At 39.2% G+C, this 27478-nt stretch overlaps 2 protein-coding genes across 2 annotated transcripts; one reads left to right on the plus strand and one right to left on the minus strand.

Moving 5' to 3' along the window:
• On the minus strand, positions 1–27008 carry mcph1 (microcephalin 1; the record flags this gene model as incomplete). Its single annotated transcript, XM_083897400.1, has 14 exons — positions 26974–27008; positions 26788–26879; positions 26596–26714; positions 26398–26482; positions 26029–26140; positions 25820–25951; positions 25657–25737; positions 24038–25147; positions 23233–23348; positions 19450–19487; positions 19195–19357; positions 19010–19087; positions 142–379; positions 1–53 (listed from the first exon to the last, which is right to left on the minus strand). The coding sequence occupies exons 1-14, from the start codon at positions 27005–27007 to the stop codon at positions 1–3; spliced, it is 2451 nt and encodes an 816-aa protein (XP_083753526.1). The 5' UTR covers position 27008.
• Positions 6576–17425, plus strand: angpt2a (angiopoietin 2a; the record flags this gene model as incomplete). The annotated part of the gene is made up of 9 exons (XM_083897941.1): positions 6576–6839; positions 10584–10739; positions 11782–11903; positions 11996–12234; positions 12578–12705; positions 13662–13763; positions 14380–14546; positions 15591–15721; positions 17253–17425. 9 exons carry the CDS (start codon positions 6576–6578, stop codon positions 17423–17425), a joined length of 1482 nt encoding a protein of 493 aa, XP_083754067.1.
• Positions 27009–27478: the final 470 nt, after the last annotated feature.

Raw genomic sequence — 27478 nt, forward strand, 5'->3', positions numbered from 1 at the left:
TCACTTGAAATCATAGCTGTCATATGGCAGCAGCTTGAGGTGTGTGATACAATCTGAAATAAAGCCACAGAAAATGAGTTAATACTGACAAAGTTAAGGCAAAGTAAACTGAAACTGACATAATAGCAGAAAATATCTTACCCAGCACCCACTGCTCAGACAAGATCCTGCTTCCCTCTGGTCTCCTGCCACCGTGCTTCCCGATGCAGATACCTGCCTGACGCACAGTTTTGCAGACCGTTCCTCCACAGAGCTCAATCAGCTCCACCAGACTCGGCATGGGCGGCTGGGATTGCTGGGACACAAACATGGCTGGTTGGCCTTGGAAGAGGTCCTGCTGATGCTCCCCAGCCGACAGATGCCTCTGAAGACGACAAATCTGAGAGGAGAAAGTGAAAGTTAGGCTGGAAGGAGGTCAGCAAGCGCCTGGTTTCAAGGACATCAAACGACTGGGAGCACATTGCACTGTTGTGCTCCTGGAAGAAATCTGTCCACCGTGCTGCAGAGAGCAAGTGGTCAGAAAGGAAAGGGAGGACAAATAAAGACTTCACCACTCACTGCCTCCGCTTTCGCTTCCTCACACTGCACCAAAGCACTTGGATCTCAGCCATCTGGAGACCAACAAGTACACGACCCTACAGAGAGGACAGTCATACTCGGCTCCGGTGACCGCCGATGTAGATTTTCTCGGTCTCATTCGCTACAAAGATGCAGGATTGGAATAAACTATCGATAAATGCCCAGTCTGTCTGATTGCTAATCGCATAAGTGTCCAGGCTTCAACCTTCTGAGGTGAGTTAAAGAGCACCAGTGTGTGCAATGCCAACCATTTGTTTCCTGATGTCTACGATGTTACTGCAGTTGTACCCATCTCTACCTAACTATAACTATGATCATAATCCCAGCTGTAACAACCAGTCAGATGGTGATGAGCCCCTCTCAGGTGACCAAGCTCCTCACCCTATCTCTAAGAAAGAGCCCAGACACCCTGAGGAAGAAACCCATTACAACCACTTGTTACCGCTATCTCATTCTTTCGGTCACCACCCACTGCTCCTGACTGTAGGTGAGTGTAGGAACGGAGATTGACTGGTAAATCCATCACATGAAAGCGGTATTATTCTTAAATATCAATCAGCAATAAAATATAATAATATACTAAAATAGGTTTCAACAAGTCAAATTTAAGACTTTCTAAGACCATAATAATACAATTTAAGACTCATTTCAAATCCATACTGGCAAAAAAAGTACAAAAGACATGAAGAAAAAATGGAGCCACAAATCGTTGAACTTGCAATTCAGCTTAGATGTGGGCTTTCATTAAGTTTTCTCCGCTGCTATGCTAAGCTGTAACACACCACGGCGAGCACACAGCACACCAGCTAGTGGTGGGGTGCTCGATAAATTGTCACCGGGCAGCACAGGTGGCCTATTTTAGTTCCGTGTTGTAGTCATGTTATCGCATCCTCAAAAATAGAAACATTTCAAAGCGAGACTGAAGTTTCTGCTGGTTTTGAATAAACGTAACGTTAATAGATTTTTAAGACCTTTCAAAATTCTATTTAAAGGTACAATATGTAGTATTTATGGGTTTATATAACCCAAAATCCACTTTTTTTATACATATTATGTGCTCCTGCATTGTCTAGTCGCTGTATAATAGTTTTTGTTTCATTTTCGTAGTGTTTCAAAAAGTCATGTTAAATAACATGACCGCGGACCGCGGTTGCATAGCCCCCGTTAGCAGCGAGACGCCATGTTTCTACCGGAGCCTGTAAGGACAAACGCGAGAGAACAAAACAAGCATCTCTTTACTTGTAGCGGAAGTCCCGCCTCCTCTCTCTCCGCTTCGTCTGCTACGGCCGCGGTAGCTCGGCCTCTCCCTCGCCTCACGAACCTCACCTGCTGACACGGAGAAAGACGACGAGGACGACATTTGACCAGCTGCGGATACCGTAGCGCTCAGGGAAGGGAGGGGGTGAGCAGAGCAGCAGGTCTTTGTTGTAAATTTCAGCCTCTCCTCTAGATGGCACTATAAACTACTTATTTCCCCTTTAAGACCTTTTATGAGATTTTAGGAGAATTTAAGACATTTTAAGGCCTAAAATTCAAATGATTGGATTCAAGACTTTTTAAGACCCCATGGATACCCTGTATAAAGCAGCCAACATGCTGCTTCAAATGTTTTCCGATAATTAAAAAGGTTAGGAAGTTGTCAAAGTTAAATTCACCCACACCAAACCAAATCAGTCATTAAACTGGTAGATGCAGTACAGTCAGCCATCCTCTGCCCTTCTGAAAAAATATATATATATATATATATATATATATATATATATATATATATATATATATGTATATATATATATATATATATATATATATATATATATATATATATATATATATATAAAAATAAAATAAAAAAAAAGGCAAACACAACACAAACCTCAGGGAGAGTCAGTGAGATTGAGACCTTGTTAATTTTATCACTCACACCTGTTCTTTACTGAGTGTGACATGTCAACCTGCCCTGTGTGATAAGGCAGGCTTGTGATAACAGTGTGAACAGTGCCACCCAGCAGTGCAGCAGTGCAGCAAACAGGAGAGGGGGAAGGGAGCTGCCAATCACACACAACACACAACCCTCCTCAGAAACCTCAAACTGAAGTAGGGTAAGGATACGTTCGTAAGGATGTGAGCCATGAACCATGACGGAAATTGATATAATCAACCTCCATTAACCCTCAGGTGTCAGTTTAATTTACTACCCTCTTAAGTCATTAGAGGACAAAAATGTCCACTACTGTTATAAAAACATGCCAAAAATGCCAGTTTGATTACTTGGACTCTGTTGTTTATGAACAACTTTTTATTTTTTTGTCCATTTTGTCCATTTTGAGGGTTAACAGATTTATGCAGGGATTTAAGTTTCACATTCACATAAATTATTTTCCAATTTTGGAGACTTGAAGATGACTGCTATATGTACAGTATACGGAATACGTTGCGTCAATGTTGTTGTGAAGCACATGGAGAGTCTAAACGACCAGAGAAATACATTTCAAAGAGCATTTTTATCTATATTTGTTGCACTGTAAAATTACTGCTTCAAGTGAAACCTAAACTATTTTTTATTGATCATTAACAGACTTGTTTGACAAGATTTACAATAGAATTACAAACATTAAGGCAATTTCTGTTCAGCGCTATATTTACTAACTAAAAACAACTACAGATTAAATGAAATTCGTCTTAATTAAGACATTTCCTGAATCGTAGGTCACCTCTTAGGTGCAACAAATGTTTAGCTCAATTGTTTAACATGTATTTGTTTCTTTGAGGGTCTGCTGTTTGACACTCTCACTACAGGTTTGCTCAGTAACCTGCAGGGGTCAGTAGCTAAAGTGAAGGGGACCAATGTGAATGCCAGGAAATGAGCCTGAAGGCCTCCAGCCTTAGCCTTTTGTTAATGTTCACACAGGTTTTTTTTTTCGCTTTTCGTCAATAATCAGGGATTGTTCAGAGGGTTCAGAGACGGGGTCAGGTTAAAATTAACTCACATGCTGCACTTAACAGGTAATCAGTGAAGACTATGTGTAATGTTTGCTTTACATATGTTAATCCCGTTTTATTTCTATAGTAATCACTAAGTAATCTCTTGGTAATAACAGTGGACCGATGTGTGTGGGAAAATAAGTGAGGATGAATTGCTAATTCATTATATGGTAATTATCTATTTTGATTCACAAACATTTTAATGTGACAGTATTACACCAATGGTAGCCTACAGTAATTCAAATAACTAAGGATCTTACTTGGTACTATAGTGTTATCTTTATTACCAAGATGGAAATTCACCGTTACCTCTCATCACATAATTAATAGGGGGTCAAAATCACTTTGGTGATAACTCGTGTGAATACAATAATCCATACACAAGGGCAAATATCGATATATAAATCAACAAATTAAGGCGCTCTAAATTAAACAAGCCCTGCCAGTTTCACTCGCCGGGCGTTGCTACTTCATGTCTCCTCACGGTGGCGCTGGATGAAGAAGAGGGAGTTTACAGTGGGATAGTGGTGGAGAAATCTAATTTAAGAGATGCTCCATCCACTTTCAATACATATACTTTGTTCTCTATGTTGTGAATAAATAGAACATTTTTTGTTTTCTTCAGTTAGACACATATTGTGATGTATGTATATATTGTATGACAATACATAGATTACCATGTTTGTACTGTATTACAAAGTAAAGTCTTACCAGTTTCAACCAGTTTTATTACTCTGAGTTACATCATTCCATTAATCTCACACTGCTGGACCTGGAAAGTAGTTTGACTGATTTATCTGTATTTGTACATTTAAGACTAAAGAAATGATCATGCAGGTTTGTGCATTTCTTTACGGATTCTTCCCGTTTTTCTCAGGCTTTGTTTGCATTAACTTCTGCATTTAAAACATGTTTACCGCAACATACACATCTGTCTGCACACGACAGGAGCGCTACAGAGGAAGCTATATTCAAATGCTGTCGAATGGGACACTAATAACAGTTATCTTTAAATTAGCTGCGAGCTAGTGCCGCCGTCGGTGGTGAAAAAGCCTTCCCTGAAAAACACCCCCGAGACTGCTGCAGCCTAAATGAAATGCATTTTATTGTGCCAGTAAGAATTTAATTAATCATTCACGTGGGAATACTACCTCCTTATTCTGTCAACTTAATCAATATCACTGCAGCCACTAAGTGTATGAACGTATTCCCTGCTGAGCACAGGGAGTCTGCAGAGAGTATGTTCAGCCCCACAACCAATGCCAGACAAGAATAAATAAAGCCTAAGGGCTCTGAATAATGAAATACTAGTGTGTGCTTGACATTTCAGTGAATCACGGTGTTTTCTCAAGGTGTAAGCTGACTTAGTAGTGTATGGTATGTAGGATGTGGCTTAGTGAAAAATGAAATGGATGCATGAGGCCTGGGGAGAATTACAGGAGCTGGTATAAACACATTTACACTTTGAGTGATTCAGCATGAGCACCTGAAAAAGTCAGTGTTTTTTGGGGGAATGGCGGCAAGTCCTTCCTCTTTGGTAATGTGCCTTAAATATGTTGCATTTCCCGTATACAGTAACTATTACATCAGCCCACTTCCTACAATTCTGTCCCAGTATTTCTATCCCACTGAAAGTCTAAGGCTTTCCTGTCAAAAAATAAAATATGGTGCAGTTGACAAGTGTGGTTATGCCCAGTTAAAAACGAGAATTGGCGCTCAACATTTAGCCTTTTATATGTGTAAAGAATGAAGTTACTGAGGCATTTTCTAAGGGTCTGGGAGAGAGGCACATTCCTGCAGTTATAGAACAAAACGTCCTCCCATGTCAAAGTTCTTCCTGCACAGCACACCTGCTCGCTGCTCACCAGTGTGACATGAGAGCCCTCAGACATATTTAAACCACTGCAAAAAACATTCTGCAGCTGAGGTAAAAAGGTCCAAACCTTCCATTTAGGTCTCGCAAACTGATCATTTTGAGAGAAAGTGTTTTACAGAGAGCCAGCCTACTATTTTCTTGAGTAAACATATCCCAGGGGTGATTTGTTTTCAAAACCCATTTCCCTTTCTTTCAGCCACAGAAAACAAGTTATTTGCTCTTCAGGCATTTAACACACAAACGTCAATAACCGCTCAGGATAACATTTCAGTTTCACATTCACTGTTAACGTTAAAGTGAGTTTATCTGAATGAGACTTAATTTTAAAGTGATGATTCTGGAAAAAAAAACTTGTGTAGTCAGAGATCAAGTTTGTATCAGGAACAGACAAGACTTAAATTAATCTCGTCTCAGGAATCAAGGAAATGTGTAGATTCCAGCAGATTTAACATCTTAAACAAGCAAAGTAAGACTATGAATTGAAAGAGTTAATGACTTCATTTCAACAAAGACGTCTCCCTTTGAGTCTCCTGTTCAAAGATTCACGAGTGTTTGTCGTATAAGCCGGGAAACACTCTTCAATGAATGGGATGGACACGGCTACTATCACAGTGTCCTGAACGTGGACAGCTGCATCCTGAGAGGCTGTTCAAATACAGAGAGAGAGAAAAAAAAACATGTGTTGTACGGTAGAGGATAAAGTGAATGATGTGTAGTTTGTGCATCTGCGTCTCTGTGCTGTTCAGTGATTGTGTACTGAAAGGAATCTCCACTTCACTGCACTTCACAGTGGCTGGACACAGGCGGCGGGGGTGTGGCTAAAAATCACAGTTAGCTAATCAGAGCGGCAACGGGCAGCTCCAACAAGTGGCTGTGGGCTTGATGAAAGGCGAGCACATGCCGTCTGGCACCGGTAACCTATGAGAATAAAACACAACCTCCAATTCCTGATGGCTTTTTTTCCTCCTACAACTGAGGGGTGATAAAAGGGATCTGCACAACGTCGACAGAACTGTTAGTGGATGCTGTTGGAGAAAGATGCACCATCGTTGAGAGGAGTTTAAGACAAACTTGAAAGTCCAAGGAGACACACTTTTGCAAACGTTATCTTTAGGTTAAGAACAACTCTACTTTGAAGATGCTGAATGTGGACTTATTAGTTTTGAGTTTCTTTCTTGGCCTGAGGACAGGATTCAGCGCAGTTGGCAAGAGACAGTACCAGATCCAAAACGGTCCATGCAGCTACACCTTTCTGCTGCCCGAGCAGGAGAACTGCCAAACCCAGGGCAACAGCTACAACTATCCCGTTCAAAAGGACGGAGCCATGGACAACGACGAGTCGGCTCAAAGGCTGGAGCAACTCGAGATCATCATGGAGAATAACACGCAGTGGCTGCTTAAGGTACAGTGGATATATCCATGATATCACTTTAAAACAACTAACTCTGATAAGAATGACTGTCTTCATGACAGTGGCAGAATGTGCTGAAGAGTCTCCAAACAGGTGTCAGTGGAGAGAGTGTCACTTCATTTCTATGTTAAAGAGCTGTAAAGTTTAAACAACCTACTCTGGTTTGTACAACTTAGTTGTGTTGATTAGTGATTACGGCCTTTTTGCTAATTCCAACACTAACGGGAGAAATGCTTGACCAACACCAGAAATTTAAAAAGAAGAAAAAGCTTCACTACACAAAAGATATGAACTAAGTTCTTTTAAATTATGCGGCCTACATACCCATGTCTGCGTATTGAAGTCCAAAAAGGACAAAAATGGGTCTGACAATGAACACAAACTCGTCACAGGTGTCTACATGAGCCACGCATGCTTTCCTTTCAGCTTGCTGAGCCATTACCGCCAAAGAAAGGAGGAATAAAAGCTTCTTTTTCCAGCTCCCTCACTTCATCCACTTCAGGAGGTGATTAATCATCACAACCATACAAAACGAGCCAGACAGAACATCTCACAGCTTGATCACCCGGTCCCCTTGTCCCCTAACATAAACATGGTCTGATCCACGTCAAAGGAGCGAGCAGAGGGCACCGTCTTTGATGCCGCTACTCGATAACAAGCGCTCACATGGGTAAAAAAAAAAGAAAAAAAGAAAAAAGAACATATTCACAACATGAGGGCTAACATCTGATATAGTGACAAACTAGTTCCATAGCTGATTAATAGTAGTACCAAAGATAAATATGTACATAGATTAGCATGTTATGTTTGATTTTGTGTGAATTAGGGTCGAACGATTTTGAATAAATATCTAATTGCGATTATTTTGACTGCGATAATGATATGGTTCGCGATATCACAGGGAATGGTCCTTTTTATATAATTATTCTCATTTTCATTTGAATAACTTATTTAAAATGATTACTGTGTGACATTTAGGTTTAAAGAAATATTGCGCCTCCTGTGATTTGAAAATTGCAGTAGGCCGTATTGCGATTTTGAAAATGCATTTGATTCATTGTTCAGTCCTAGTGTAAATCCACGAGGATTCCTGTATCGTTCATTTATTTATTTAGCACTTGAGATTATAAATAGGCAAAAATCACAGCTAAGGTGTAAAATAAACTTGAGATAATGGCATAAAGAACACCTTGAATTTGTGAGAACACTACTATTTTACAATACCCACTATGTCTAAGTATAATGCAGATTATCACAACTAAATAATCACTGATTATCATTACAATACCTTATTATGGCTCTGCAGCAACAAAGAGGAAATGCTGTTTTAAATGTCTTTAATGTGCAACTGAACATTCACATCTTAGGATCCAAGAAAATATGAATTTAAAGACTACTGAATGTTTCAGTCTGGTTAAACTGGGGCATGGAAATGCAGTGCTCCATGTCACTCAGTGGAGCGCATACTGTATCTTCACCAAGGCCAAATTATCCTGCACTTATCTGTGAATAGACTAATAGACATTTTATACAAACTCAGAAATCTTAACGCATTAAGATCCATACATTATTTTATCATAAATTGATGAAAAATAATAACAAAAAGATAAAAATAAAATCTGTGAACCTCACCACAATTTAATGGGTAATATCACGACCAGGCGTATAACTCCAGGTATGATTTCACACTAGTCGACTTTCTAAACCTTAAAATAGCAGTCATCAAATGATTGAAATCATTTTTGATGGATCACTGACTTTAATAGGGAAAATGGTGCCTCAGTCATTTCTCCTCTGCCCCCCAAAGATGTGTCTTTGTATTAGTTTGGTGACCAGGCAGGAACACTGCATATAATCTGTAATTATATGGTGCTTTGTAGTCTGGACGACCAGTCAAAACCCGCTTTATACTTTAGCTTTGCTGTTCACCAGGTTATAAAGGTTATGTGCAGCGATTTTTCTATCATACAATCTATCACATACTGTCAGGAGCAACTTGGGGTTAAAGACTTGTGGATCAAACCTGGCCAACCACGGCTGCCCTGTATGTAACTAGGATCGAGTTCAGCTAGTTTAAGAGTAATGCAGAACTCAGAATCAGTCACAGCGTTGCTTTAACAGCACTATAATAAAGTCACTTTGATCTCTGAAATGCATATTTACAGCAACTAAAAATAACCAAGGATAACAATTTGTTGAGGAAAATAATAATTCGTCACTGACGCCTTTGAGGCACACAGAGTAAACAACTGATAAGATCAAAAGATCGTCAATGGGACATCCTGCCAACAAGTCAAATGAAAAGCTTCCACCTAGCACACATCTCTGTGTGCATTCAATAACATGCACACATAAGACACTGAGAAAAGGAAGGCAAACAAAATCAGCACTAATTGCCGCTGTCGGTTGTGGTTGTCGTCCGAAAAAAAAAAAACTAACTGGCTGTTTTAGTGTTGCATTACTGACTGATGAGTAAATAACATGCAAGCGTAATGTAGATGGCAAAGATATGCGAGTGACGCTGGTTCCAGTTGTACACAAACGGTACTGTCATGAAGGATGTAACTCCTCACTCAACACTTCCATCCTGTTTACGGGACGTGTGACCTGATTGCCACTCAGGAACCATGCAGGAAATAACTTAATGATTGGTCTTGGTCTATATCTGGCAATACTGTAAGGTAGATAAGAGCAAATCTCGTAAAAGACGAGGCACTGAAACGCTGACATCCTCCCTTGAACTGAGCTTTTGTATTATTACTATGACTTAGAGGTTTAAAGTTTGTGAGGTCAGAACTCTATGTGCTCCATTTTACACCTGGGAGATAGCTGTCATTTTATTGTCCAATGCCTACGCTGTTGTATTTGCAAATGTGCTTGCAGCTAGGGGTGGGCAAGATATACAAGATCATTTCATGATTGTTGTTTTGGTTTAAAGATGTGCAAATTAACATTATTGAGTATTTCAGATATAGAATCTTATCTAGCTAAGGTATTTCTGGCCCTTATCCATACTGTTGGTTTCAATACTAATTTAAGATCTTATTATATCTTGTGGAATAGAGATTTTGGCTTTGAATGTATCCTCATTATCTTCTGGAAATATCTGGTGTGGTCATGTGCATTATTGTTGCACTGCTGTGTACTATGTTGATATAGTAGAAAGCAACTGACCAAGTTCTGTACAAACAACCTTTTCCCAAAATGGGATGGGATAAAATGCTGGATATCACATGTATTGACGATAATGTTTTATTTCCTCCTATGTTTATTGTATGTTTTATTATTTCATGTAAAGCACTAAATGCCCTATACGTCATGGGTGATATATAGGGCAAAATGAATAAATAAACATTCTAATTGTTCATTCTTAGCACACTCTTAAATATATATTTTCTCATTAAACCATTGTTCTGTATGAAAAATGGTTTCCCATCAAAAAAAATTCATTAGGTTCATTGCACTATTAAGATGTGTAGCTGTATTACAGTGACTCTCTATAACAACTGCATTAAATGCACTCAAGTGAATGAACAAAAACGTTTGTGTTAGTACCTAAATTAATAAGAAAAGAGGGGAAAAATAGCCCTCCCTCACCAACTTCAAAACAAGTTTGCTCAGGAAACAGACAGTAGGCTGCACCTGGATATAAGTGTACTGCCTTATGATTAATGATTTTAATGGTTCTTATATAGATATCCATCTTAAGCCATTTGTCTTTCTTCTGCCTTGCAGCTAGAGAACTACATACAGGACAGCATGAAACAGGACATGGTTCAGATCCAACAGACAGCTGTACACAACCACACAGCAACGATGATTGAAATAGGAACAAACCTGCTGAGTCAAACTGCCGAGCAAACAAGGAAACTGACCAACGTGGAAGCGCAGGTGAGGCTGTGATTGTTTTTCCTAATGTGCAAAAACAATTGCTTTAGCGACGCAATACAGCACTAAGAAAGTCAAAACCACCCCTGCACCTGTCTACATATGAGCACAACAAAGATTTCTCAATAATATTTGGTTCGCTGACTGAAATAATGTAGGTTCAGAGTGTTAAAAAAATAAGCTGGGGGAAGCAGGCATGACTGTGTCAGTTTATTATTGTGGCTACACGTCAATGACCTTATGTGAGCCAACTGTACAGCATTTCCTGTTATTAGCACACTCATATTCCCACAGAAAGGGTCTATCAGTTTGTCACAATCAGACATCCGTCTGTTCAAAGACATCAACAGCTCCATTGGAGACACATAGCTTGGATCCATGTAAACAACCTGCTTTTTGCTGAGTTCAGTTCCTCCAAAATGGGAAATTAGAGGCAAGGTCCGCAACCCCAGGGTTTAGTTCAATACATCTGTCAGGGAAAACGCGTGGATTTTACAGGTTTTCCCTACAGGTACGCCTGCTGTAGATGTCCTTTCCCGTTGTACTTTTCCATTTCGCAAAATACTTGTCCGGGCTATAAGTGCAAACTGGGCAAACATGATATGCAATAAAAACAACAACCACAGGCCTGCTGTTCAGTTCTCATCAATTTTGTGTTCGCTGTCATTTACGATTATTATAAACATTTGTGATGGTTGTTTTCTATTTTCCTTTTCTTATTTGCTGTGACTTGCATATTACACTCAGTATATTAGACTCTCCTCTCTAACGATGTCTAATACAAAAGACCTGACAAATTCTATTTTAATGAGGGTTATTTTTTACTGAAATTGTTTTTGGGAGGTGCTGATTCAAATGTGTTCCTCTGTTGATAATGTATCAGTGTCTCCTTAGAATATTTCCTGTTCACAGTTGTTTGAGAAAACAAATGGTAGCCTTTTTTACTGAAGGGCCCTTGATGTCAGTGTGGGAATGTGAAACGGCAGGCATATTAATCTTTCATACTGTTGGGACAGAGTTGAACTTATTGTTCTTTTATGTGCAGGTAATTCATCAGACAACTCGACTAGAGCGGCAGCTCCTTGAGAATTCCTTGTCAACCAACAAGTTGGAAAAAGAACTAATTGTCCAAACAAATGAAATTAACAAGCTGAACGACAAAAACAGGTGAGCGTGTGAAATCAGAGAGGAAAGAACGTCTGACAGCACAGTTTTGGAGCAATGGAGCACTGCTTAATGTTTTGCCTGCGTCTCCTCAGCTACCTGGAGAAAAAGGTGGAGGTGATGGAGGAGCAGCGACAGGTGGAGTTGAAGATGCTTCGAGACGATAAGGAGCAGCTTCTGACTTTAATACTGAAGCAAACCTCCATCATAGGCGAGCTGGAGCAGCAGCTGCTCAAAGTCTCCTCCAACAACACTGTGCTACAGCATCAGCAGCAGGAGCTGCTGGACACCGTCAACAACCTCATCCACACTCTCTCTGTCGGCTCAGTACCAGGTGACTCACCACTTCACATCAGCATAAGCTCATTACCCGGCAGTTATCATAATAAAAGTAGACTATGGTTCATTCTCAAGGCTGAGAAAACAAGTTAACACACGGGATATGGGTAGTGTATTAAATTTTGACAGTAAACTCTCCTTAATGTTAAAAGGGACCTTTAAATTTAAAAAGAAACTTCCAAATCACTTACTTGTCCATGTCACCCATGGTTTATACTAATTTAAAAAAAGAAAAACTATGATGCTGGAGGACACAAAAGGATCTTTCCAAAGGATGACACATGAACTATTTGCATCTACGTGCTTGTCAAATTAACAAGACTGACTCTCTTCTGCAGAGACCAAACCCGTCATGATGCAGGACACTCCCTCCACTTTCACCGACTGTGCTACTGTCTACAAGTCAGGAAACACTCAAAGTGGAGTATATACGCTCACTTTGCCCAACACCACAACAGAAGTTAAGGTACAGTGAGCCTGTTATTTTAAAAGGTTCCAAAGGTTAAACTGGAATAGAAATCTGAGGGAGTTCAATATTCTGAAGATGAAAAGTGGAAATTGCTTTTTTGGATGGTAGAGAGCCATTCAGTGTATATAAATGCACATGTCATGAGCACAGAAGTCTAGCCATACACACAAACTGTGTGTTGCGGGGGCTGCTGAGGCCGATCCTAGCTGACAATCCATCCCAGGGCAAACACACAGAAACGGAGAACCATTAACTCTCACAGTCACACCTATGGACAATTTTGAGTGTCTACTTAACCTTTGCATGTTTTTGGACTGTGGGAGGAAGCCAGAGAACCCGGAGAAAACCCATGCACACACGGGGAGAACATGCAATTGTAAACGCCATACAGGAAGGCCCTCGGTCAGACCTTGTTCCAAAGCAGTGCTAGTCACTACGCCACCTTGTGGCCCGAGTTAAGTTCTTATCGCTTAAAAAATCAACAGCGGCGTTCCTGCGCTGCACACAGAAAGTGATGCATTTTATGTCAGGAGACACTGTTTTTCTTCGCAAAGATCAAACAAAGAAACACCACACCACATTGAAAGTTTAACTAATAAAACACTTTTTTTTGTATTTTCATGAAAAGCATGATGGTAGTGCTTGAATGATGTTAATGCTTTTTGGCAACAAAGTTCACTATCAATATGGTGTATGATGGAGAGACAGCTGAAAACACTCAGACCTCCATTACTGATGCGCATGCTTGAGCTAATTCTGTGATCTCCTGAGATACTTTTCAGTGATTAAGACTTGGGCTGCAATCCTGCATCCCTTTCTTTTAACTTAAAATGTGTTTTTCACCCAAGTCAAATAAGACTGCTTTGTCAAATTATAAATGAACATGAACTCTTTACAGAACATCCATTTTGAATAATTGATTATAACAAAGTCTTTTAATCTTGTGCCCTAAGACTTTCTGTGACATGGAGACAGACGGAGGTGGCTGGACAGTCCTACAAAAACGCTTTGATGGCCGTGTTGACTTTCACCGTACGTGGCAAGAGTACAAAAAGGTAAAACTATACCACTAGAATAAATTATTCCCTTAATAAAATGTATCCTAGGCTACGGATTTCATTCCAAAAGACAGAGGCCAGCTCTGGTTTGGACCAATGGCTGAACAAGCTTTAAAGGACCTGGCGACTTCTGTGCAAGTGATATTCTGAAAAGAAAAAGACAAACTACTGCCACTCAGACAGAGATCCTGGGTGGCTGATTACCACCAGCTATTTGTCAAAGTAATGCAATTTCTCAAGTACTCCATTCAATCACCGCATACTTAATATGTATCTGAATCTGTGCCTATGATTTGCAATTAAAAATGACTAAAAATAGCACTGCCAGTGCCAGGTAGTAGAGGAATTGCCCAAAATCATGCCAAAATGAAACTGTAATGAACAATTAGTGATACAATAACTCTACTCATGAGTTTCTGATAATTTCTTTAAAAAATACCCCAAATATGAATGTGTTAGTGATTTTTAAATTATGTATGTGTTCTGTATTCTGATGAAATAAATAATTCCAAGTGTAATAGACAGTGTAATACCAAGAAATGAAGTCATCTTGCCATTTAATTAATGAAAACAGCAATGGCAAACAATAATGTTTAATATTTTGTCTTTTCAGGGGTTCGGAGAAGCTTCAAATGAATTCTGGTTAGGAAATGAATTTGTCTCCAGACTGACAAATCAACAATCGTACAAACTGAGAGTCCAGCTGAGTGACTGGGAAGGAAACTCTGGATTTTCACAATATGACCAGTTTTCTGTTGACAGCGAGGCCCAAAATTACAGGTATGTCACACTCTGAAAACATCACAGATGTCATTCCTGAGTAAAGAGTCTAATGCAATGTGACAGTGAGCAAACCTGTTTATCTGTTGCTTTGACCCCACATTTTTACAGATCAAGTCACTCATATTCAGGAAAAATATCTGATAAGAATACATCCGTAGTGCTGTGGACATAAAATCAACAAATGTATAATATGTCTTCCATGCTAAATGCATCCTATTACACTAATTTTGCCTGGATGTATATTGTACATCTGGACCGTCACTTACATCTAATCAGTCAATTCACACAGAGTGATTATGAGGTGGAATGATTCAGCATAATATATCGACAATTCATTGACAGTGATGAGATGAGTCCATAGTGATGGACACACAGAGTTCTCATGGGGATTTTCCACTGAATTTATTCTGGTTATTAGCAGTGTCTCTGGGTGACATCAGGCATAATAAATGTATGATAATAAATGCAGACCTACTAAAACTGTTTAGAATTCCCAATGGTTGTTGCTGTTAAAGACTATTAATTCCTAATAGTGATGTACTGAATATGAGGAAAACATAATAGCAATATTCAGTACTTGAAAATAGGAAGTACATGCAGCGTCTTGGATGTTTAACACGCAGCTTACAATTCCTGGCAAAAACAAACCATTCAGTATATTCACTCGTGGAATGGATACTTCCTTTGAAAGGATTTGATAAACAGACCTTGAAATGGGTCAATTTAGCACAGCTCTATTCAAGTCCACTAAACTATGACCAATTTGGTCAACACTTAGTTGGCTCAGCAACTTATAACTCACATAAAAAAAAAACGACACAATTAATCTGGCAGAGAAATAGCACAACAAAATATATGAATCATGGGGAGAAAAGAAAATGGAGCTGCTCGTTAAATTAATAAACAAAACCCATTTTAGACTCAGCCACGGGCAAGTTCTGGCCAAACACCTGTATAAGTGAGTTGAATGTTGCCTTTTGAGGAACAGCACTCACAAACTTCCTCCTCCTCTTCCTTCATTTCTCCTTTCCCATTCTACAGGATACACCTTAAAGGCTACAGTGGAACAGCAGGCAAAATAAGCAGCATCGGGCAGCCAGGAAGTGATTTCAGTACAAAGGACGCAGACAATGACAAATGTGTTTGCAAATGTTCACAACTGACAACAGGGGGTAAGAAACACATTCACTGTAAATAACTTGTTTGTCTGGATAATAATAATAATAATAATATATATATATATATATAAACCACTATATCAATTTGTGATGGTGAAACAAATTCCCACCCACCCAAATCTTGTCAGTGGCACTACCTACCCCCAAAAATTTGAGGGCATTTTGAGGGCTCTCCTACATTTCGTCTCAGGGTCAAAGAGCACAATTAGCTCAAAGTTAATCACTGATCAACTCATTGGGGAATTCAGCTCCTACAATGGCTGACATTAATAGCCTGGGAACAGGACTTTGAGGTCCTCCTCTGTTCCCTTGAAAGCGGATCCGCTGCCAGAACTTTGTCTCCCTCCATATTGAGGTCTGCCAAGTGAGCATGAAAGCATGAAAATGCAAACGCCATCCCTTTTTCACATCACGGGGGGGGGACCCAATTATCACATTATGCACAATTGCAACCAGCACTGACCTTCTGCACTGAGTGCAGTGCATTTGAATATGCCAAAAAAATTCATTAGTATAAAAGAAACTGAATATAAAGTTTCTCTAACTTTATATTCTATAAACACATCATCCTGTGAGACACAGTCCTCATATATTTTTTTAAGTGTACAGATGCTGCCTCTGCGCTACAAGTCAGTCAAGGTTCTTCTCCTGAACAAAAACTCAGCTCAATAGTCTTTAAAGGTTCAGTAATCAAGTTATTAACCACATCAGTCTCTATAAAGCCCAGCATACAAGGATGTATCTCTAAACAAAAAGACGTCTGTGTCGATTCTCACTCATCCAGGTCATATGTATATAAAAGCCTTTGAATCAATCGAGAAATTGGACTTTGTTGGAAGATGTTTCAGCTCACACACCCAGAGGCGTCACGTCTGATAATGTCAATGATAAGCGACAGGCCTTCCTCCTGTAAGAGCAGTAGCAATTACACTGTCACATCCAATTCAACGCAGCTCAATGTGAAATGCCTGCATTGACATCGTGCTATGACAGAAAAATATGCTGCCACTTGGAAACAAGTCCGCTCGCTACTCATGTGAGGACATGACATGAAAATCAATTTAACCAGAGCTACAACACAGTTCAACATATACATTACAATATATGTAAGGTCCATTGTTTAACATTTAGTAGGGGTAAATGTGTTTGTATCTTTAAAAAATGGTGAAATGTCAACAAAGTTCACTAAAATGGAGCAGATGTCACTGTTAATTCCCCTCAAAGGTTCAATGTTTTCCAAAGATTTACTTCAACTCATGGTATCAGCTTTATAACTTCAAATACAATGCTTTTGTAAAGTGTATAATAAGAAAAGAGAAATATGGCTTGGCTTGTAATACTGTATTTTATATTTTATATTTAACTCCACGTAGCTGTTAAAAGCAAAAGAGACATTTTTAACACACCCTTTTTTTCTGCAAATACTTGAAAATATTAGACTGTATTACAGGCACCATTCATGTTCTATTCTTTATCCTCTTCGACAAAATCCTCAAATGTGATCTCTTTTTTTTTTACGTTCTAGGTTGGTGGTTTGATGCCTGTGGTCCTTCAAATTTGAATGGAATGTACTACCAACATGGCCAAAACTCGAATCGCTTCAATGGAATCAAATGGTACTACTGGAAAGGCTCTGGCTATTCACTGAAGTCCACGACAATGATGATCAGACCAGCAGACTTCACAGGTCTCCTATGAGCTGCCTGTCAATCAATTCTGTCGAGCACAAACCAAAACCAAGAGTAAAGAAAAAATCTCAAAGGAGCCAAAGCATAGGATGATATTTTACACAAGTTTATGGAATTGATTCAAATGGGTTGGGGAAAAAGATATTGTGAAATATGGACCAACAAAGTGAAACTGACAAATCTTAATGCCTGTGGTTTACTAGGTATAGAAATTAGACGTCATATCAGCTATTTATCCAAACACGAGAGAGTAGAGAACAATTGGACATTCATTACTGTCATTTCATTATAACTTAAGCTGTTTATTGATGTTATGGATAATAGCTGCTATGTATTTTTTTTATTTTTTTTTTAAAGAAACAGGAGACAATGGTACAGCAATGTAGACAAATGACTGTGTCAAGAGACTTTGTAAAACTAAAATGTAAATGTAAAAATGTCACAAAAAAATGTTTCTCTTTTTATTTTCTCCAGAGATTATACTGTATGTAAATGTGTTATTTAATTTATATGTAGATTTCAAGGTTAATATTTAACATTATTATAAATGATAGAGACTTTTGACAGCCCCTCCTTGTCTTTCGCTCTTTTTATTTTTATGTTATTTTTTGCTGCATTTATTCGTGTGTGTGTGTGTGTGTGTGAAAGGGTGCCACTGCTGGAGTTTCATCCTCCTGAGACATTCTTTCACAAAGCTCTGAATATTCCTTCCTTTGAGCCTCACTTGGTGAAAAATAAACATGTTCTGATCCTTTATGTGCGTGTATCTGTCTCTATTAGAGGCTCGCATTCTGTTATATGTATAGTTATAGCTTCTGTCCACTTCAAATACCAAAAGCCAGACAGTTTCATAAGTCAGAACTTGTTAAAGAGATCTCGAGTGCCTCCAAGGTCCTAGTTTATTATTTCATTGCAATTATACTATATCTTACATCTGATCCGTAAAAATCAAACGGTTTCTTCTTGAAATGTGGTTTGAAATATCATCATGAATATCGTCATCAACATATTTTCCTAAAATTGTGCTAAACATTTGAGCACATTATATCACCCTCCTCTACTGTAGAGGCAATCAGTGTGCAGGAATGAGCAAAGGCCCTAGGGACAGACAAAATATTTGTCTGTCACACCAAAAGCCATCACACAAATTCAAAAGGAAATGGGTCGACACTTGTCTGCATCAAGACCCCGTGTCTTTCCTCGCAGTGGCAGGAGAGGACAGTGACTCACACATGACGAGTTCAGGAAGAGGCAGCAACATTCACATTTTTCACACAGGGCGCTTCAGGAAAAACAAGTAGACTGGAAATGAATGAGTGGTAGTAAAAAATTACCAGGTTTCCGTACGCCTTCCTCTGCTCTGTTTTTCACTGATGCTACTTATTTTTCAGAGTGAAATATGAGGATTTTAACGGGCACAGTTATTTACATGCAAAATAAAAAATATATAAAATATTTCTTGAGCAAATATGACCTTTTTCAAATGTTTGTTTGTATGCAGTTCTGGCACATTATGCTCAAAAGAAAAATACAAGAAGGATGACTGATGTTGGCACTATTTTTGTTGTGATATGAGACGAGTGTTGGCACTGACCTGTGCTGCTGGAAATTGGTCTGAAAGTTCATAAGGTTCCTCTGGAATCCACTGCCTTTGTTCCAAACACCAGAGGATCTACACAGGAAAAAATAAGAACAAAAGATTGTAAAACACATTCTTGTTAGGGGTTGAGATAAAATACAATAGCTTTTTTTTTTTAATTCATAAACTACTGTCCATACCCATTCAAAAGAGAGGACCCAGCAGCCACGAGCGATACCCAGCAGAATATTGAGAGTCCGCCGGTGACCCCCACACACCACATGAGTTGTGCTTTCACAAACCTGGTCAACGATCAGAAAACCCCCCAGTGCTTTCACCACCTGACACACTGTGTGCTGCTTCCTATAAGACATGAACAGAGTAGAAAGATGAAAACATGACAAATCAAACCGAAGCAGAACCAAGTAGTGACATTTATCTTAAGTACTACTTACTCAGTGGGCATGCTTGTCATGACCAATGTTCTCACAGCCTGAAACAATAACAAACACAAAACTTATTATCGAGAAAACAGTATTTTTCTTAAACAAATTTCAGTTTTTTCCCAATAAATAAAACCAATCCGTGTACAAAGCTTAGACATACAGTATTTGGTAAAACATTAAAAAACATTGCATCACACAGTGGTTCAGTGGCTAGCATTGTTGCCACACAAAAAAAGAAGGTTGAATCCTGGTTCAACCAAGGGCCCTTCTATGTCGAGTTTGCATGTTCTCCCCATGTGTGAGTGGGTTCTATCCGTGTACCTCCCACGTGTCAAAAACATGCAAATCAGGTTAATTGAACTCTCTAGATTGACTGTAGGTGTGAGGTCTCTGTATGTTGGATATATTTGGAGGAGAAAATATTTGGTTAAATTTTAGTTGATGTGTTTGCAAGAGCAAAAATAAAAACACAGAAAATACACATGCATTTTGTGAACTCCACATCGAAAAATTTAGACAAGTTAGACAAGATAAAAAAAAAAAAAAACTTGGAAATGTAATAAATGGCTTTAATAGTTTCTTTTGAGTGGCGTGTGCACTTTATATAACCCGGCCAGATATTTAACTGCACAGAGACCAAACAGGAAATCAAACACTGAGGTCATGAGCTGATGAAAAACATTTTCAGGTCCGCTGAAACAGAAGTGTACATTTGTGACCCGATGACTGGCGTCCATCCTGCCACGTGTTCTGGCCACAAAACAGCAAGCCATCTCTCACCAACACAAACACCTGAGCACCAGCTACAAACAGGACCAGCAGATTTTTTCCACACAGCCCTCCCCAACCAGTCGAACATCACATGAACCATGGGATGGAAAGTAACCGAGAACAAAGTTTTTAACCAGGCTGAATGACGTTTATATCATGTGTTTATCAGAATAGGCAAGAAGAGTTGAATAGTGAATTATTGTACTATTACACAGGCAGCTGTAAGATGAAACACAGTTTTAACCATTAGGAAAAACTAAATGAAAAAATATGGTAATGTGAGTTTTTAGGGAAGTCAGCTGAGGGGAAAGTCAGTCAAGCAAGAATGAATGAGTGCATCTGAATTTGTTTGGCACCACTGTCATCTGACCAGAGGGTGAGTGACAGCTGCCACACTAGTGGCAAACAGTGTAATTGTTTTATTTAAAAGTGATTCAAAACTATATCTGACTGATATCTGTAGACACTCAAAGTTGTGATATTGGTATCAGACACAAAAAATTGATATCTACGACTACCACTACTCAGTGTGATTGGATCTGAAGACGAGGACACAGCTGTGCACTTATGATCTGATCACGCAGGAGGACGGACGATAATCATCAAGCAATTACTGTGGCTCCGTCCTGTTATTTTTGCTTTGTATTAATACATCCATCCATCTTCTACCGGTTTATCCTCCACATGAGGGTCGCTGTGCCAATCTCAGGTGACATATGACGAAAGGCGGGGTACACCCTGGACAGTTCAACCATTCACATTCACATTCACACCTAAGGTCAATTTAGAGTGTCCAATAATCTCCATATTGTATGTTTTTGGACTGTGAGAGGAAGTCGGAGAACCCAGGGAAAACCCACTCACACAAGGGGGGAACATGCAGCTTTGTTTTAATATTCCTTTATTTTGACAATCTGCATTCAGGCTTCTGCTAACAATACAGGAAAACAGCCTAAAGGCAAAAAAATTAAGAAAAGACTGCTCAACATATGGAAAGCCTTTCCCTTAAGATTCCTCAACAAGGCTTATCTTTTGCAGTGAAAAATGAATGCGTTCTGGCAGCAACACAAGAAAACAGGCATTGAAGAATGAGCTTATGACAAAGAGGTAGTATGAAGTGCTGCAGGGCCTCCAAGCACAAACGACAGAAATTCTTCACTCCGTGACGAGGAGGCCTTGATGGCTGGCTACTGTTTTGTGCACACTGTGATTCAGATATCAAAGAGAGATGAAGGCCTTGAATCTATACAAAAGGGGTTGACTGGCGCTGTGAGAGCCAATTAGAATATATCAGTTATGAATGTGAAAGATCACAACTAAGGAGCAACTTACACACATACATACAACAAACCATATGGTGATGAACTGTAGTCCATACCAGTCATGGTCAAATAACCTTCTTCAGACTTGGATATAATATTCAGTTTAAAAGTATTCATGAATAATAATTAAAGCTATAAAAGCAGTTAAGCTTCAGAACAAACTCATCAGATATTTATCCATGAGGCCATCAGGGCACATTGTCAAGACGTTAATAGATGACCGTGAGGGATAATGGTGAAAAAGAGAGCGAAATGTGACATTGGATTAGCAGCAAAGATGGCTGGGTCTAACAGACTACATGGAGAGCTCTCTACATGAATCAGAGTATTTGTAATGAACAAAATATGCGTGAACATTTTTGTCAAAAGGAATAATGTAAGACCCCCAACAGCAGCAGCAAATCTACAGATCTGCACTGTTTGCGCCCAAAGTCGAGCAACATGAGATTTATCATCGTTCACCATCTGTACTTCAAAGATCTGTGAGCTACGCAGGTGGCATTTTCCACTAGTCATCGAAAAAAAGCACAATACTTTGTGTGAACCACATGTGGACATTAATCTGTTATCATGTTCTTTTTAGAACCAATAGAACAACAACTACAACATCTCTGTAATGAGGCTACAATGAAGTCAAACCATGACAGATCCCAGGGGGATATGACGTCATGTTTCACTTTTTGCAGCTACAGCTTGTTGAGGTTACTAGCGTAACGAAAACAGAGCCCAGGTGCATTTCACAGGCGAGGAAGTTGTACGCTACCATCACACAGGCAAAACACAGGAAACCCTCAGGACCAGACAAAACCTCTTGGCTCGATGCGTCAAACGCCTACGGTTATGGAAGTGTATGACCTTATGGAGGAAATACCTAAAAAGGATACAATCTCACACACACACGCACACAGTTATTCTTGTTAGGACACCGCACAGACTTCCATTCATTTGGACAGCTTAAACAAAGCCATAGCCCTAACCTTAATCATTACCAATTACCGCCTAACCCTCACCTTAACTTAACTTAAATTAAATCTTCCTCATAAATGAGGTTCTGCCTCATTACAACCAGGTTTAAGTCTCCATAAAGAGTTTACAAATACAATCAAACACACACAAAAGAAACACAGCCATGTTCTTGTTCAGCATTCTCAATCAGGATTCTTCTGGTCATAATGGATTCCCTAGTCCGTCAACCATCAAAGTTTAGTTCAAGGCTAACCCAAACCCGATTCTAACAATAACCCTAACAAGTCTTAAGCCTCCTTGTCCTCACAGCCTACTATAGACATGTACACACACAAACACACATATTTTGTCACCTTATGCAACTGTACAACTAACAAGCGCAACTCACAGAGGAAAGTGAGAGCAACTTTTTTTTACATCATATATTTCTGGTGGAGAGAAATAAAGGTTACAAAACTCAGGCTGAGATCACAAACTAAGTAGAGAGAGAAAAAAATAGATAGTATCAAAATCTCAACAGCTCATGCAAACGAGAAAAACAAAGCCCAGCAGTCGACAAGGAAAAGTAAGCAAGGAATATTCTCTTTAAGATTTTGAGCCAGAGCAGTGTCTTGTTATGAATACAAAGATACCAGTTGGTGACTTGAATAAAAATATTTCATGTCACCAACAAATACTACATTTCAAAACTGCACAGTTCGAGTCAGTTGGACTTTGGATCCGGTTCTCTTACCTTTGCCCCGCTGTCCATCTTCTTAAGAGGCGAGCTTATCTGCTCACTGTGAGTTACATCGCCTTCAGAGCTGATCTCTGTTAAACCAGCTGCAACTGTGCATTCATTTCCTCTACCTACATTTGAAAACAAGAAAAACAAATGAAAACAGTATAAGGGGGTGTGACACTCAAGCTCCCACACAGCAGGCACTGTAAATGTTTGTGTTATCATAGATATATATATATAATGTACATTAAACTTATACTTAACAGAGAGTAGCACTAGATGTAATTTATCAATCTTTTCTAATATACAAAGATTGTTTACGAAAGAGTAACGGATTCAGTTGAAAAACATGAAACCATCCAACAAACAAACTAACCAACTACTTGAACCGTTTCGAGTCTTGAGGGTCAGAACTCGGCATGTATGTGAGATACAGGGATCACATACTGACAGTAACACACCTACATACAAACTGAGCTAATGTAGCTAATTCCCACAATCTATGGATCGTGGAATGAAATCATAAACCCACAGAGGCATGAAAATAACCTCTCTTTTAAACTTAAATATATATAACATAGAAATGTGTATACAAATTCCTGAGATGTTACAAATTAGGTCTTCAAAAGTCACATACACACAGAACTTACATGGATACTCATGGAAAAAGGCCTCATTTATGTTGGAGATATTTCTTTATTCTTCTCTTTAAAATATGACACTTTCGGCAAAATATTAAAACACCATTAGTGCTATCTTGATTCCATAAAGATGAAGGTAATCTAATAAACTCTGAAGTCACAACCTTTCTACTCACTTTCCACAGCGTGAGAACGAACACTGACTTCAGATTTTTTCTCCATCTCTGGCACTGGCTTATCTTCTGTTAACACTGATTGTTCAGATGCTCGTCTGTGTTTTAATGCATCACTTGTGATTGTGCTGGTGCTTGTAAAGGGCAAGGTGCTCTGTCTTCGCCTTTTAGCCACAAGTGTTAAACTGCGACTTGGACTGTCCAAGACAGGCACGGATTCTCCAACATCCTGTTGTGGGTGTGGGTTTGAATCCAACTGCTGACGCTGAGTTTTGCCAGACGGACCCTCATTCAGTCTCCTCTTCTTTTTACCGCTGCATTCAGATCCACTGCCTTCACTTCTCCTTGCTGCCCTCTTCTTCGGGACAGGGTCCAACTCAAGAGGAATATGGATGTCACTCTCCACAGAGAGATTAGACACAAGACGACTTTTCGATCTCTGGTGGTGGTTTGCTGGTGAAAAATAGTCCTCAAACACATCATCATCACCTTCAGCGGAAGCTGTGGCAACACCATGAGACTCATGGGATATTGTGAATGTTCGGATCAAGGTGGAAAGTGATGGTCTGGCTCGTTTGGGTATTTTCTGTTCCAGTCTCTGTCGTGGAAATGCAGTGTCTTTTAGTTTAACAGCAGCCTCATGTGAAACAGCTGGTGACAAGAGACAAGTAGACAATTTCACATTATCAGGAGAAGGAGTGGTCTGACTCTCTGTAAAAGATTCATTAATGTGCAGTTTTTGGCTAGATGATTTTATCCGTGATTGCCTTTTTTCTTTCTTTAAGTTTTCCATGTTTTCTGATTTTGCAAGCTGGTGAGGATTTTCCAACGAACCCACAGATGTGCATTTCTTCACTAGCTTTCCTCTGACTGATGTCCTCCTCTGCTTTTGCTGTCTGTTCCTGTCTTCATTGTCAAAGTCAGGGCATTTCAAAGGACTTGATGTCATTTTCACAGCAGGGCGCCCTTCACGGCAGGGTGACAGCCATGGCTTTTCCGAATCTTTTTCAAGACGTCCATGGTCAGTAGCATCAACTTGTGTTTTTCCATCTTGTTTATCAGGTAAGCAGCCAGGTTCAGCAACAGATGCACTGGAATCCTCCGACTGGTGAACTGCATATTGAGGAAAGAATAATAATTAATAGTAGTAATTAAAGGGTTTTATGAATCTTTCAGCCACTTGCTTTTATTTTCTAAGGTGTTTTATCTGGATTATTTTAACAGAAACCCACAGGCAGCTGCTTCTACTTCACAAGCTCACACATTTAATTGTTTACTATGCGCCCACTGATTAAGAGCGGAACACTATTCAGAGGTGAATAGAAATGCTCTTGAAATGTGGCAAAGAGACTAATGCAGCGTAAAGTACATGAAGACTACACATTCAGAGGGCAACTCCTAAGAGATGCTGATGACTTTATGGGCAGTTTTAACTAAGTAAGATTCCAAAAACACCAAAGCTATGCATTAAATCAAAACTTGAGACATAGTTCACTGTAGCGTTTTACTATGACTCAGTTACTAGTTGCATCTAATATCTACATGTCAATACTTTGTGTGAATTGACACAAACATACACACTTTCCAATGATCTGTATCGAGAAGATCAAAAGTTTTCCTACACATTAATTTGAGAACAGTCGGCGTGCTCCCAAGAGAAGGATTCAGCTTGGTGGGTGAGCAGGATTCAACCATTTGTGACTCTGAAAAACAGTGACACTTGAGTCAAGTGGTTGCCATTTTAAAAGTGATCATCAGCCTGTACATCTCTTCATCTCTTCATACCACTGAGTGAGAGGTTTTCCCGCTTTTCTTTCATGTCTTTCAAACGTTTTGCCATGTAATCTGATCTTTTCATCGCAGGGCTATAGATGATTCCACTCTCTTCATCGATGATGATGGGCGACACATCTGTGACTGTAAACACACTTGTCAGATGACAAACTTAATCATGTGGTCTTATTTAAACATTTCAACATGTAACAATGTCTTACCTAGTGGTTGTTTAGAAACATGGTCTTTCATCATCTTGTCTAATTTCTTCTTCATGCGTCTGTCATTTTCAGGTGTCCGTTGTGGAGAATCTTTTGGCTGCATGCAGCGATGCTTCACGAATCAAACACAAACATATGAGACATAATAAAAAATAAAAGCACATTTGAACACTTTCTAGGTCCAAACCAGGTCAAGTTCCAGGTATAAGAGAAATGTGCATTACTGTTTGAATTTATATTTGCCATTTATTTCCTAATTAAGATCTAGTTTCATAACCAAAATGTACCTTCAAAGTCTCGGTTTTTGTACATGACAACTTGAACTGTAACATCAACATAAGCATTGCACTCAAATCTGACTCGACTCACTTTCTTGTTCATCAGCACAGGATTGCTTTCATCATTTATAGCTGGATACAAGTCCTCGTCTGCACGCATGCCGTCGTCATAGCACCTGGACATCATTTCATCAAAAAACAAAGACTTTCAAATGGTTGATTCAGACTCAACTTCATAAGAATACAATCAAAAAATGTGTTGAATTAAAAAAGTACACAACTCACTGACCTGCCTACCCAAAGAACGGAGACAAGCCTCACATTACTTTTCTTAGCTTTTCTCCATGTGGCCAGATGACCATTGTTGAAAATGACATGTGTGACTTGTTTATTGAATGTTTTTGATACCTGTACAATGAAAAGGTCAATTTAGATCTGCTGTATGTAAACAGAGTAACAAGTATGTGTCCTCTGGTCTCACCTGAGCGCCCATTTCCTGCAGCTGCTGGACAAATGGTTTTGAAAAATTTGCGGTTTTCTCGGACGACCAAACATCAACGTAGGCCACAACATCTGCCGACACAATGACAACAATAATAAACTTCAACCATAACCCATTAAATTCAGTATGAATTAACTGCAGCAAGACTAAGAGGGCGCACAGTACCTTTAAGAACTGGACTGCTCTGGCCTGTGGTCATTACTGGCTTCAATGGCTCCAAGATTCACCTACAAAAATATTTAGGACATTTACAAGAAGACCACCTTTTACGATCCACAGGAATTTTATTTGCACTCCATGGTCCTTTTTTCTTACTAAATCAATCAAGGAGATTTAATATAATTTAGTGGGCAGTGCAGATTCTTTTTCATTGTCTTATTATTTTAGGCACTCCTACACACTTCATTTCCTGCTGAGATTAAGCAAAATGATAAAACCAAACATTTCTAAAAGTGTGTTTTGATTCAGAGGATTGAACACAAAGTCTGCCTCTCAAAAAATAAACATCTGTACTGTTTCTGACGCTGTACGTCAAATAAAGCTAGGATGGCTAGTTACACTTTTTCAACTCACTCGGGTCAGTGAATACTGATTAAAGAGACTGTGCTATGAAAACTGTAGAATGTGAAATGTCTTCTATGACTAGGCCTATGTGTGTTTAAGTTCTTAT

Source organism: Microchirus variegatus (assembly GCF_963457635.1).
Source record: "Microchirus variegatus genome assembly, chromosome: 11".
Taxonomy (NCBI): Eukaryota; Metazoa; Chordata; class Actinopteri; order Pleuronectiformes; family Soleidae; genus Microchirus; species Microchirus variegatus.